The 14,605-nt window shown below is 37.1% G+C and overlaps 1 protein-coding gene across 4 annotated transcripts in view; it reads left to right on the top strand.

The window, feature by feature from the left end:
- Positions 1 to 14,605, top strand: part of CSMD3 (CUB and Sushi multiple domains 3) — a 1,198,342-nt gene that overhangs the window by 1,076,587 nt on the left and 107,150 nt on the right. For all 4 annotated transcript variants that reach the window (XM_050940462.1, XM_050940461.1, XM_050940464.1 and 1 more), the window contains 4 exons: positions 773 to 961; positions 8,050 to 8,235; positions 9,361 to 9,555; positions 11,587 to 11,760. In XM_050940462.1, the coding sequence (XP_050796419.1) occupies positions 773 to 961; positions 8,050 to 8,235; positions 9,361 to 9,555; positions 11,587 to 11,760 (744 nt within the window). The remainder of the gene's footprint in view (positions 1 to 772; positions 962 to 8,049; positions 8,236 to 9,360; positions 9,556 to 11,586; positions 11,761 to 14,605) is intronic.

Here is a 14,605-nt window from a genome sequence, read left to right as displayed (position 1 = left end):
TGAAAAATGTGTAAGATTGATATACAACTCCCACTGGAAGTTAACTACCTAAATATCTTTAAGAATCTGGGCCAAAATCCTATCAGATTATCTAAACCTTATTATCTCCACTCACACTTATAAAGATCTGTAGAGATGCTTTCCCTATCTTCAACATTTTGCATGTCCTCTAGGATTTCTGGGGGATTTCAAAGAGAGAAAAATGGAGCTGCAAAGTAACTGATACAGGTTAAGTGAGGCACTCAGAAGTACAGTTAAGATTGTGGTACTGTAATTTTTAATAATTCACTTTTAGTTCATACATGGTTGATATTTGTAGAAATAATTTTTGTTGTGAACCAAAAAAAATACAATAATCTGAAAAAGAAAATCTTTGGCCTATACATATGTTGGGTTTGATTTATTAGGAGCATTTTTCATAATAGTAAATATTAATACAATTTAGTTTATTTAAGCTATCATGGAACAAAAATACTTTATTGTACATTGTTCAACAGAGAAGTTGTTATAATAACCATTGTGCTAATGAGTCTTGATTTCACATTTGCCATCTGGGAACCAAATCCTGAAGTCCTTATTAGGCCTTATTCTGCCACTGTTACTTTTTGAATGTAGATAAGGGTGCCAGAATCAGTATCTTAATGTCTTTTCTCAGTCCTTACACAGTCAAATTCTCAAAGAATTCATGTAGCATTAGTGTAGAAACTGAATAAAACCCTCCGATTTGGCTACCGAACATTGTTTGTTTTGTTTTGTTTTGTTTTTCCCAAAGCTCTTTATTGTAGTACTCCCGAATCCCCTCCACATGGATTCATTGTCAGTCAGACAGGTGGACAGCTCAACAGTGTGGTTCGCTGGGCTTGTGATCGAGGATTTAGGCTTGTTGGGAAAAGTACCGCTGTATGCAGGAAATCTCCATATGGATATCATGCATGGGATGCACCAGTCCCAGCTTGTCAAGGTAAATATGTTTAATCACAGATTAAGTGACATATTTTAGCAAACTATTTTATCCTCTTCTGATTTAGGCCATCAGTTTTTCTGATTTAAAATAAATAAAATAAATGTGTTTAATTTTCATTCATGGGAACCAAAATCTTTCTGCCAATACAGCCCTACAAACAAAACTAATACATCAAATATTGTAACAGAATGTGCTAAGTTTAGCAACTAGTGATTATATGACTTTGTAAGTCATTTTATATCACATTTTATATAGTTGTGAGCAAACTGACCTAGATAAAATGCAATCTCACCTGAATCTTCACTTTAAACTGAAGCCAACTTTCTTTCTTTCTTTCTTTCTAGATGTTCAGAAAAGTTCTCTTAATTTATATTGTTCGTTTGTTTTTCATTTCAACATTTCTCAGTGTTATATGTTTCTATTAGGATTAGGATTAGAAGTGCCAAATAACTATTCCATATTTATTCATGATCCACCAACTATAACAAACTCGAAAGTACTAGAATACATGAGATTTCTAGTTAAAAGTAAATAGGATATTTTTTTTAAATAAAACCATCTGATGATTTTGATGTCTACCTTAATATTTTGAGCCTCAGGTTGATTTTTAAATTTAATCATTTGGGACAGAACTCTTCAGATTAACATTATATTTAGCATCTCCTGTCTTTGAAATTGCATGCCAAGGTACAGTATGATTCCTTAATAATGAAATGGAAATGACTATGTGGTTAGCAGTTTGATTTACAACATATATTTTCAACATATATTGATAAGAATGCTATTGTGTCAGTAACCGTATCTTATTGTATAGTGAACTATTAGGAATTTTCATGAAACATGAAATGTGCTGTCTACACTTTGTTTTCATTAAAAACAAGGAATTTATATTATTCTGTTGTATAAACTTGGACAAAATGATAATTCTATTTTACTATTCATGCAAAGTTCTCAGACCTTATTAATCGCACAAGTATAGAAACGGCAGACCTTCATTAGAGATGTGCCAAACAAGTACTTTAGCTACTTATATGCATTCAGACACTATGTTCCTGCTGACCTATGGAGAGAAGTGAAATTCAAGTTTGTTTCATGTTAATTTTCCACAAGTAGTTATGGGGAGCTAAACCTTTCAACTGAATTTTTTTGAAACATAAGAGTTCTGTTCCTGTATTATGCAAACGCCATGTCAAAAAGCTGTGATATCTCACTGTCTATTAAAATGTTAAAAGCATGAATGTTTTCCAAACGTTCAAGTGTTCAGAAATGAAGTGCAGGTCTTACATGTGTGGTGTTAGATTCTTTTAACCTTCCTGATTATCAGGGGATAAAAATGTCTGAGGAGTATCTCACGAGAGCTAGTCATGGATCTTGATCAGATTTTTAACTACATATCTCAAATAAGTAACTTTGTGTTAAGAAAATAGTTAAATCTATTAAATGAAAATGCTAGTTGATTTTAGTAACTATATATTTTAAATAGTTTATTAACAGAAGTTCTTGCATAATTGGTAACTAGTAAAGAACTAGGTGAAAAACATAGTTATTAATTGCTTGGTATTCATTCATTGCACCCACTGATGATGTATTCTAAAATTTAATAAGATGTTTATGTTAATTACATGACAATTAATTATAACTAAGCATTTAATGAAGGTTAACTATAATTCAAGTTATGGACTTGATTTGCCCCTTGTTTATATCTGCTTCCATCATGTCCCTATTTGTAGAAGGTGGTTGCAGCAGTGTTGTGTGTCTGTAACTCACACTCTATCAGAGAGTTTACATCCTGCCCATGCAGCCCTAAAAGTAGTTGTTGCTGGTTAGGCTTTGGCCAGAGCACCAATAAGATGAGCTGATTTAGTGCAATTCCTGGACATCACCATATGCCCTTAACTAAGGGTGAACCCTTGCTGGTATAGGGCTGATCTCATTTACTCTAGTTAATTTGTAGCCCCTGGCACTAATGGCCCATAGAAAACAAACACAGTCCATACACTTCTCTAATGTTCTTTAATAATCTGTATTTACTTGGAGCAAGTTTACATATTTCACCCTTTTCCATGGAGTAAGCAGCTGCAACTCCATGGAAGTAACAGTAGCTGCAGCTCCTCTGCCTAATGGATCTTAACTTAAAAATGATGGCAGAACAATCTTAATGAGAGACAGAGACAACCTCCAACACCATTTTTTGTTCTTTCTCTGACCCTTCATGATCACCTCAGTCTTTACAGAATGAAATCTCAGTCAGCTTTCCCTTTTCCATAAACCTGAACAAAAATGGAAGACTAGACACTGGTTAATAGTTGGATAGATTTCCGTGTGATGAGATGGCTTTCTGTGCAGAAGCCAAACAGATGCTTCCATTAAAACAACTATTACCTAGCCTTCCTTAAGGAAGGTGTTTACAGCCTACATCAGCAAAGGACTCACTGCTACTCCACTAGCCACTCACTGGACTTCACTAGCCAGAGATGTGAGGATTTGATTTATCGCTGTGATGATTGGTGCTTAGATTCAACAATGATGGGGGCTACGTTAAGACTGAGATAGTGTTGTTTTTTTTTCCCTTTTAGCTTAATTGTAAATTAGTTGTAAGTATGCTTGTCCATTTTTGGAAAGCACTCTGAGATTCAAGGGTGAAAATTATTATAAAATTATTAAGTATAACACAATTTTTGCGTTCACAGATTATGTCGTAAATGAGATGAAATTGAGAGGATAGCCAAATCCAGAATGTCTAGGAATGCTATTCATATAACAGTGTGAAATATGGCTTTTTAATTCTTTAAAAATACATTAATAAAATGAAGTTTAATTATCCTAATGAGTTAAAGCGGTATTATGAATCAACATTGCTTAATTGGTTATATTGTTTTTCCCATGATGGATCAAAATGAAAATGATTCTGTATGATTGAACTTATTTTCATTTCTTCTGAAGAAAGGAAAGCAATGGAGCAGTCACATTTATTTTAGTATCTTTCTCTATTTGCCTTACAAAATTACTTTACAAAACTAGTCTGCTTCACACAAGGCCCTCTCCCCTCACCTCTCCCCACAAAAAAGATGAAGATGCAGCAAGTCTGTTTGTAGTACAAACTGAACACCAGCAACGGGTTACAAAGAGTGGAAGGATGGTCTACTGGTTAGGGCATAGACCAAGGACTCAGAAAACCTAGGTTCAATTTCTTGTTCTGCCACAGACTTCCTGTGTTACCTTGGGCAAGTCATTCTCAGTTCCTTATCTGTAAAATGAGGATAGTAGTACTTCTGTACGTCACAGAAGTGTTGTGAAGATAAATACATAAAAGATTATGAGGAACTCAGATACAATGGTAAATGAGGCCATATAAATACCTAAATAGATATAATATGGTGCAACTGGAAAATAACTTTGCCTTTGACTACCAAGGAAATTTTATTTTTTGGTGTGAAGACCTACATGGATGTTTCTTAGAGGTTTATTCCTCTCAGGAATGTAAGGGAGGCCTAGCTTAGTGACAGCTCTGTGCATTGTCATATGGGAGATTTAGTTTTTTTCTCTTATTTTTCCATTCCAAAATCATCTGAGGTTCCTTTGGTGATAAAGTGTTTAGCACTTGCATGGGAAGAAGTGTCTTATTTCACTGATTCCTCCATATTGTTAAGATCAGCATTTACAAAGTCCACAGTTTCCAATGAGGTTTGCTTGTTTGATCATATTTTTTTTGTATTTTTATTCACTGATTCTCAAAATACAATAAGCCACAATGGGTCTTCCAGTCATTGGTGTAAATTAGTGAGGTTTTATTGTAGCATATGTATTTGAAATAATAAGAAATCATGAAATGTAAGGAAGTTTTAATGTCTGAGAGTCAAGCCAAGTATTTTGAACATCCTAAACTATGTTTACGCTGGCAGTCATCACATCTGAGAAATCAGTCACTCCTGGAAGAACACCACTGTTTCTGAAATGGTGACAACACGGGATTGATCAGCACTGATCAGTAAAGGATTACCTTTATTCTAAAAATTCCACTTTTAGGGTCAGATTGTACTACCTAGCTACTGCCCTCAACTGGGGGGTGAAAACAAAGCTGCTCCTGGAGCACCTCCGGAAGGAATTATGTTCCAGGAAGCACAGTCCCTTGCAGAGCTCTGAGCAGCACATCACCCTTCTTCTCTAAACACCGCACTCACTGGCTCTCAATTTTGTTCTAGTGCCAATTCAAGACTTTTTGGTATGGCTCGTCAGAACCACCAATAGGTAGTGACCCAGCTTTACCGGACATCCTCTCTATTCCTGATCTGACAATACAGTTATTCCCATTCTGAGACAATACAGCTAACAAATCCCAGGGCACAGCTCCTGAAAGCCAGAGATAAACAAGTCTCAATCATGAGGGATTGATTGTTGAATGGTCTATTAGAGGATATTAGACTAAGCCAAAGTTTCAACAATTGTGGAGCTAGCTACACTACCTACTTATTTTTTTTCTACATCATTCCACCATAGCTACTGTTCATACAAATAAACAAAAAACCTACCAGCACTTCCTGGAACTTGGAAAGGGTAAAAGGAAACTATTGTCCACTTTGGACATCATCATGAATATCCTATTTACCTCATTGAATGCTTAGATGCTATGGTAGGTAGCACTTCAGAAAACTTCAGGTATTCCTGTTAGAAAATTATTCGACAGTAATGGCGTATTCATCAAAATCGTAACGTACATTTTACAAGATGAGCAGCATTATTTAGGTACAGTGAAACATCTGCCATTTCAAGTCTGTCACCAGTTTCAGTAAGTACAGTTCTGTCAGTAACGTTGTGTGTTAAATTGATGGGGTTATTTCAAGGGGAAACTACTACATCAACATCAGGTTTGTGTGTGACACTTTATTAAAATTCAGAAAGATAGGAATTAGCCTCTTGAGACTCAAAGGTAGTTATAGTAATGTTGTGGGGGGGGGGTCCTCATGGAAATTTCCATTTTTACACATACAAGGTTTATGTTCACTGAATGCTTGGGAAGTGATAGACCATATATGACTTTCATGGGTCTCATACTGCATGTGGGTCTTTGTTTACTCATAATGTTATTCCTATCCCTGCTCTAATTTACAGTGTTTTCTGTGTAAAGAAAACATGCATAGATAGTATGCAAGGTTTCTAAATAAACGTGGAATCTAAAGAAAATATTTTCTTTAGAAAATAGTGTTTTAATCAGAAAATATACACATTAAGTAAAATATTTCCTAATTTAATGTATTATATTTAACACTATGAAATAACACTTTAAAATACTAAAATATCACCACCTCAAAGCTTAGTGCTACAAATGTACATCTTTACTCTGAATGACTGTGGCTTGGTAATTTCTGCTGTCTTCTCTTTGCACTCTGTATGCTTTTTCTCTCCTCTTTTCTGCTTCCAAGCCCTCTCTCATCCGATCTCTCCGATTCTCTATCTTGATCTCTAGTTTTGCTCTTCTGGGTCCCCACTCTCTTTTTACCTTAAGATTCAGCATTTAGTATAATCCACTTATGTCAGTTTGGTCTGCTCCTGTTAACAGAGTCGATAAGAGATACAGAATTTTCTTTATGACTGATCTCATATACTGTATACAATGAAATGACTAAATATGCTAGGTAGAAATATGCTTCTTCAACAAACTGAGGGAGTCTTTCACCTTTAAAACACTATTGTACAAAGGAGAAAACAGGATTAGTTAAAGAGCTCACTCAAGGAGATTGCTGGTATCTGTAATTAAGTTAGTTTGGCATTTCTCCACATGCAGCAAATGAGAGTTACAAAACCAGGAATGGATCTAACGATTTTTGCAATACTCAACCCAGATTATACCATTTTGATGATCCATACTTTAGTTTTATGTATATATATGTAATTTATATATGTAATATTTTCACCCAATAAACATCATCTTACAACTCATTTATGATTCTTGAAATGATCAAATCTCAGACAGAGATTAGACGCTAGGCTGTGTAAATCATGTGATCAGCTATAAATGACTTGTGAAGACAGACAAATAGTATATGAAGGATGCAAGTTATATTAAGAAATCTGAAATGCCAAATGGGAAAAAAGGACTAATAAAAGTATATTAACACCTGAATTTAAAGTCCCTGCCACACAGAGGCTGCTGAAGTGAAGAAGAGATTCAGAATTGGTTTCTTAGCAAAAGAAACAGCATTGTGTGCTATCTGATCTTCTCTACACTTCCTTCCTCTATAAAAATAACAATACTTTGCATTTATACAGTTCTTTTCATCTGTTGATTTCAAAGTATCTTACAAAAAATGAGAAAGCATTGTTATTCCCATTTTACAAGTGGAGAAACTGAAATGTAGAAAGTTTATTGCAGTGGTCCCCAAACATTTTCCCTAATGCCCCCCCTTATCCCTTTCCACCCTTCACTCCCCCAAGCCTGGACTGGGAGTAGGGCTTCAGCTCAGGGGGTGGGGGGGCATGGATAGGGGTAAAGGAGCCGAGGCTAGGGCTGGCAGCCAGGGCCAGGGCTAAGAGCAGAGCTGGTGGGTTGCACTCTTTCCCTGGCCCCTGCTGCGCCTTCCCTGAACTTTCCTCCATTCTCTTCTAGGGGGGTGCATCTCACAGTTTGGGGACCTCTGGTTTACTATAAGTGTCTTGCTCAAGGTTACACAGCACATCAGTGGGAGAGCCAGGAAAAGAATCAGATCTCTAGAGTCTCAGTCTGGTATCCTATCCATAGGATCTTGCTGCTCCTGTTATTCTTCTCTTCCATACTGCATCATCATTCATCATTCTCTGCAATCTGAAAGGATAGCTAGAGGGTTACTCAACTATAACTCTCATTTCCTCCCCAACCCCAGATACCTTTAAAAGGACAGATTAATGGGCCATACACCTCCCAAGGTTTAGTTCCTTTGAAAATTTAGAACCCATGAAGTCTGTGTTGTCTTAAAATACACACTAATAAATTACTAATCCCTCTTCACAAGTATATTCATGTTGTGGCATAATACTTAAAGCATCTGAGACAAGATATTACTTATTACAAAGAGGTAAATAACATGTTGTTTGTGTTTCTTTTAATTCAGCAATATCTTGTGGAATTCCTAAAGCTCCATTAAATGGTGGAATCTTAACTACAGATTACTTAGTTGGCACCCGTGTTACTTACTTTTGCAATGATGGGTGTAGACTATCATCCAAGGAGCTTACTACTGCAGTCTGCCAGCCAGATGGTACATGGAGCAATCATAATAAAACACCTCGTTGCGTAGGTATGTAGCATTGAGAAATCCTCTCTAAGAACTTTCCAGTATTTTATTTTCATTAATCAAAAGGAGCTGTTTCAAATTATTTAAGAGTTCTGTTCTGGGCTAATTAATACAGTGAGCCATCTGAGTAAACTTAAACTTGAGTACCTTAAATTGTATTGCAAACTGCTGTGAGAATTGGAAGATAAATGCATTATAGAATGCATTAAAGTTAATAACTCATTTCCAAGTCCCTGGCATTCCTGCTTCAGAAGCTGGCAGGAGTCTCATGGCCAAGTCAGAATCTAAGGCCACGGAGTCTTAAGCAGATGTTAGACTCTCCTAATCACTTTCTGTCTGGTCCTTAGGGACAGCTGTGTAGCACCAATACAGATTGCAACCCCCCACCCCCATGCTAATGACCCCACATCACCTAGGCTCCAGGAGATGACACTGAGGAGGAAATGCATGTGCAATTCCCCAGGAACATGTGGATACTTCTCTGGCTATAAATTAGCTATTAAAATCCAAATGGGCCACCATGCTGAAGCAGAAATCTCGGCCTAGGAAAGGCAAGGTGTCCATCCAGATGTGGATCATTCCCCATCCTATGGAGTTTTGGAAAGGGGGAAAGATGGGTGCCTCTAGAGACACAAATATGTACCCAGCAAGGCAAATTTAAGAACCTTTCCTGATATCTCTTTGTCACTCAGGAAAAGGGGATCAGCCGCAAGAGAAGACTTCTTGTGAGTCCTGGGGATTTAATGTGCAAAACTCTGCAGAGCCTGGAGTATCTGTGGTACTCCCTCACTATGCTGAGCCTGGGGATGGCAGGCGGTTAGGCAGTTGGTGCGGTACTCTCATTTGTTGTGAGGAGAAAGAACGTAGGATCCAGAGATGGGGAAAAAGTTCCTTTCACCAAGAAAGATCCAATGTGCTAATGACCACATACATAAGGATTAGAGCTCAGCCCTATGCAGGTTGTGGAATCAGACACACTCCAAATAGGAAGCTGTTATGATTAAAATTTGACACTGAATTCATAGGAACAAATATTCTTTATTTCATATTCTTGTTAACTTGTACTTCTTGAGCCACAAATAACTGGTCTCATAGGGATTTTTTTGTTGATTTGTTTTGTTTTGTAAGTTGTTACATGTCCAAGCATCAATTCCTTTACTCTGGAACATGGGAGATGGCGAATAGTGAATGGCTCACATTATGAGTACAAAACAAAAGTTGTTTTTAGCTGCGATCCAGGCTATTATGGTTTGGGACCAGCATCCATTGAGTGTCTTGCTAATGGAACATGGAGTTGGAGAAACGAGAGGCCTTACTGCCAAAGTGAGTATACATTGTGTGTAAACCTTCCTTGTAGGTGGCACATAGAAAAATATTTTCCCCCAGTTTAGTGGAAGAGCAGAACTCTTCCTGTGACAGACTTCCCTGGATAGGCCCAAGGCCAATCTTTGTAAAGTAAAATACATTATTGTTAATGAAAATCAAGATGATTACATTTATGGTAATAGGGCTGTGCACACCCAACTGTCCTCTTGAGGTGTCTGTCACTAGTACAGGTACACAGAGGGGGATGAACAGAGCAAAAGGTTTCTCTCCACTCTACCCTGCACACCCCGTGCAAAGATCAGACACAATAGCTTTCTGTCCTAGTGAAGTATGGGGACTGTTCTCTCCTAGAGCCAGCAGTGGTACAAGCCACCCCCAAAAGGTCAAGATCTCTGACTAGGTGCACTAGGAGGATGGTACAGCTTTCACACTCTCTTGAGACAGCAGAGAAGTAGGGAGGGATTATTCTTTAGGAGCTTCCTTGGGTTGGTGAGGATCTGCATCATCTTCACCACAAGCTGGTATCCTAATGGCACCACCTGGCCGCATGGGCTTTCAGAGAGAGAAGTAGTGAATATGGAGTATAATGGAGACAGGTACTTTTAAAAAAGGAGGCTAAAATATGTAATCCTGTGTGGCTAAATATAGGCACTTATGAGAATCAGGCCACTTTTATAAAGGAGCTTTATGTCCCCATGCCGGGATGGCTCCAGGCACCAGTGCAGCAAGTGTGTGCCTGGGGTGGCAAGTCAGGTAGCCGTTGGTGGCGGTTCTGCAGGAAGTCCGCCAGACCTGCGGTTTCGGTGGTAATTTGGCGATGGGTACGTCAAAGGTGCGTGACCAGGGCGAACCTCCAACAGAAACGCCGCCAAAGGCTGCCTGACTACCGTGCTTGGGGTGGCAAAAAACATAGAGACGCCCCTGCCCCCACGTTTGCAAGGTTTGGACTTATATCATTATTTGAGGACTACACAACCAGTATTTCATTGTTTTCCCCTCTAAAGAACCAAATAACTACCATTCTTCTCGAAAGGTAGCATTTATGGGTGCATGTACATATAAAATCCCTAACAAAATGTACAGATAAACTCATATGCATTATTTCTAATAATCCCTATTTAGGAGAGAACACAACTACAACTATTAATAGACAAAGTACAGTTTAAGATATTTAATAATGTGGATATTTAATAATTAAAAATTATTTTCATCTTCTTGAAAATTCCAGACGTAATTTGGAGGGGGAGAGTTCCTCCATCCCAAATGGGAGTTCTTTTAAAATAATTTAGGCCTCTCTTTGTTGAAATATTGTATGTAAATCCTGCTTTGACTCTTCCAGAGAGAAAGTAGTAATTCATCGTCACTTTGGAGTGCTATGTACAACAAAATCCAATCCTTCCGTATTGTGCTAAGGCCTCGTTCATCTAACTGTACACCTAAAGTTGTTCAGAGTAGCACTGAAGTTAATTTTCCTAATTGCACTATTTCTATTTATTTACTTTTTTTAAAAGAGAAAACGTTGTCTTCTTCTAAATCAGAAAATTCCCTGGATTGTGACTAAAATAATGGATTTACTGAACATAATTCAGCCAATATTAAAACTCTGTGTTTTATAAATGCCAAGGCATGTGATATACAATGACGTGCAAGATACAAATTATATAATATATCCTCTGTCCAAAGAAACTCAAATGTACTGTTTTACAAAAATAACAACAAAGTGAGCATAGAAATATTTATATTTCTTTCACAAAAACTAGATAATTAAATATCAATGATTTTTGTTGATTAAAATATTCTAACCGGTTTTAAAAAAATAATTTTACAGTGATTGTTTAAAGTATTTTTCAAATGTTGAGCGAGAGTCCTCAAGACATAATCTTTATTTTACACTCAGATTTCTGTATCCATTTTTCCCACAGATCAGAGTAGACTACCCTCCAGTGTTCATTTTAACCAATCAAAAATGTGGATTAAATGTTTTTAGTGCAATGTGCAATACAAAATGTGTATTTTTTTTCCTTAAAGTTATTTCTTGCGGAGAACTTCCTGTACCTCCCAATGGGAATAAGATTGGAACTCAAATCACATATGGATCTACAGCTATATTTACTTGTGATTCCGGATTCATGCTAGTTGGCTCTACTGTAAGGGAATGTCTTTCTTCTGGACTCTGGAGTGGAACTGAAACCAGATGCTTAGGTATGGAAACTGTATTAATGGCCTGTCTGCCTTCTTTTACAACCTTTCTTTAGCAGACATTAGCAAGCGGGCTAAGTCAACAAGGGCTTCTTCTTCCATGCACAGAACTCTTATGACTGTGATGAGTCCTATTTTTTCTTAACAATAGATATTTATGGGGGGAAATCTACAGTCCAATAAGTGTTTATTGACGCTGTCCATCCCTATGCTTTACAAGAGTCTCAAGTTTAAACTAAAGGACCTAAATGTACCTACATTGCTGCTTTTCTGGATATCTAGGTCTGTTAATAGGAAAGAGTCCTGTGGCACCTTATAGACTAACAGATGTATTAGAGCATGAGCTTTCGTGGGTGAATACCCACTTCGTCGGATGCATGCACGATTCATCCACGAAAGCTCATGCTCCAATATGTCTGTTAGTCTATAAGGTGCCACAGGACTCTTTGCTGCTTTTACAGATCCAGACTAACACGGCTACCCCTCTGATACTAGATATCCATGTCTCTTTCAAAATCTACTCCCGAACCCCACACATTGTGAGCAGAGTTGAGATGCTTTTTGAGGGTTTCTTCTATGCTCAATGAAATAATTTCAAGGACCCATTTCAGTGAATTATGTTTCAGCATGTTTTGTTCTTGATTATTTTGTTGACTTTATTAGAACTGCATGCAATTAACATTTTCTTTTCAACTGAGGTCAAAGTGATGATAGTCCCATTTTCTCTTATTATCCTTGAGGTGGTAGTGAGGAATATTAAAATATCCATAAAGTGGGATTTTCATAACTATCCAGACTAGCATCCTTCTGTAAAAATGCAGTACATTTAAGGCCTGGGCCAGCATAGCAGTGGGAGGATTTTTCCTGGTGTACAGTTTGCTGATATATTTGTACACTATTTTTTTTCCTTTGAGATAGCTGTGTTTCTGTAGCTCAGATTTTCTTCCTGTGCCAGTCTTCAGCTAAGATATCTCTCGGTTTCAAATAATTTGTAGATGAGTAAAAAACTTACCTGTATATCCATAAATCTTTAATAGACATTTTTTTTGCTGCTGACTCATAGTATAGGGGAAGGTGTTATTTTTATTTGTGCTTCCTTTCGGTTTAATGTGCACAGCACTTGACAGAAAAGAAAGAGGATGCCATTATTTGATAAATGTTTGTTTTTCTTTAAATTAGAAGATATGATGAGGCAGAATATTTAAAAACTAAAAGCCATATATACCCATACCATGTGTAGATTCAAAATCCACTGAATTTTTCTTCCATAATTACCTGCTTGTTTATTAAGGTCACAGCTATTAAGATTTGGAGAAATGAGAAATAATTATGAGAGAACCATTAGTCTCAAAAATGCTAACTTCCTAGGAAAGCTTAGAAAAGCTTGGCTGTTACTTTTGCAGAGCATCTTGAACAGATTCTTTTTAATCAATTTAAACATAACAACTTCTTGGCAAGTAGGGTAGTAAGTATTTTAAGTCCCACTTTTATTTAACTTTTCTTAATTTTTGCCTGTAGAAACATCGGCCATTACTAATAATAAGTTATACAATCTGTAATGAAAACTTGAAAGGGATAACCTGAGTTGACCAGTCTCATATGAAATATGCAGTGACGCTTTCTTCCCTAAGTTGTATTTGTTATTGTTAAGTGGCAACACTTTAATATCCAATAGTAATAAGTTACTGACAAAGGGATTTGAAAAAAACAGTATCAAACCAGTTTAGAGTAATCAGAAAAGTAATAGCTGAGTCAGAGTAACATGAGCACCATAGTATGTTCTCAAATGAATATTTTAAAAACTTTAATACTGTCAATGGTACTTTTTCAAAGGAGGAAGGACAAAATTTTACTGATAGAAATGGCAGACTGGGCACAACGTTACTGTAAAATTTGACAATGGTAACAGAAGCTGGTGACAGGAAAAATAAATAAAATGGAGACAAGTAACACTCACTCAACTTTGTTGTTCTCAGAGCAGTGCCCCTGCTGGCTGCTTTTTGAATTGCATATGTTTGGGAGCGAAGTGGGGTTTTTTTCTTCAAAAAACTGTGATAGGTTGGTTCCTCAGCATGCTTCTATATTTCCTTCGCCAGAGAGTAATTTGGTGTTGACTGATGGGACTGTGGTGCTGAGGATTGATTGAAGGACAGGTATTTGATTAATTAAGTGGGAAAGATAGTAAACAGATGGTTTTGGTGAGAATGGAAAAAAATAGAGGGAGGCAAATAGTGAGCTATGACAGTCCCATAAGGCAAAAAGAGAGAAGAAGGTAAAGGGAAGGTTGGCCAAGAGAACAAAATATGGTCATGGGCATGGACATGGGCAAAAGAAGACACAACACAGTAGAGAAAAAAAAAAGAAGAGTAAATAGGGAACTGAACTTTTCAATCTCACAGACAAGGCATAACAAACAACAGTGTCTGGAAGTTGACTTTAGAAATAATAATACATTGAAATGATTGGTTTCAGAGTGGTAGCCATGTTAGTCTGTATCAGCAAAAAGAACAAGGCGTACTTGAGGCATCTTAGAGACTAACTAAGTTATCTGAGCATAAGCTTTTGTGGGCTAAAACCCACTTCATCAGATGCATGCAGTGGAAAATACAGTAGGAGGATGTATATACACAGAGGACATGAAAAAATGGGTATTGCCATACTAACTATAACAAGAGTAATTAGTTAAGATGGGCTATTATCAGCAGGAGAAAAAAAATTTTTGTAGGGATAATCAGGATGGCCCATTTCCAACAGTTGACAAGAAGATGTGAGTAACAGTAGGGGGAGAAATTAGCATGAGGAAATAGATGTTAGTTTGCGTAATGACCCATCCACTCCCAGTCTTTAT

The sequence above is a fragment of the Gopherus flavomarginatus genome, chromosome 2 (assembly GCF_025201925.1).
Source record: "Gopherus flavomarginatus isolate rGopFla2 chromosome 2, rGopFla2.mat.asm, whole genome shotgun sequence".
NCBI classification, from domain to species: domain Eukaryota; kingdom Metazoa; phylum Chordata; order Testudines; family Testudinidae; genus Gopherus; species Gopherus flavomarginatus.
Note: the sequence above shows the minus strand (reverse complement) of the source record. Positions and strands in the feature narration are given on the sequence as shown.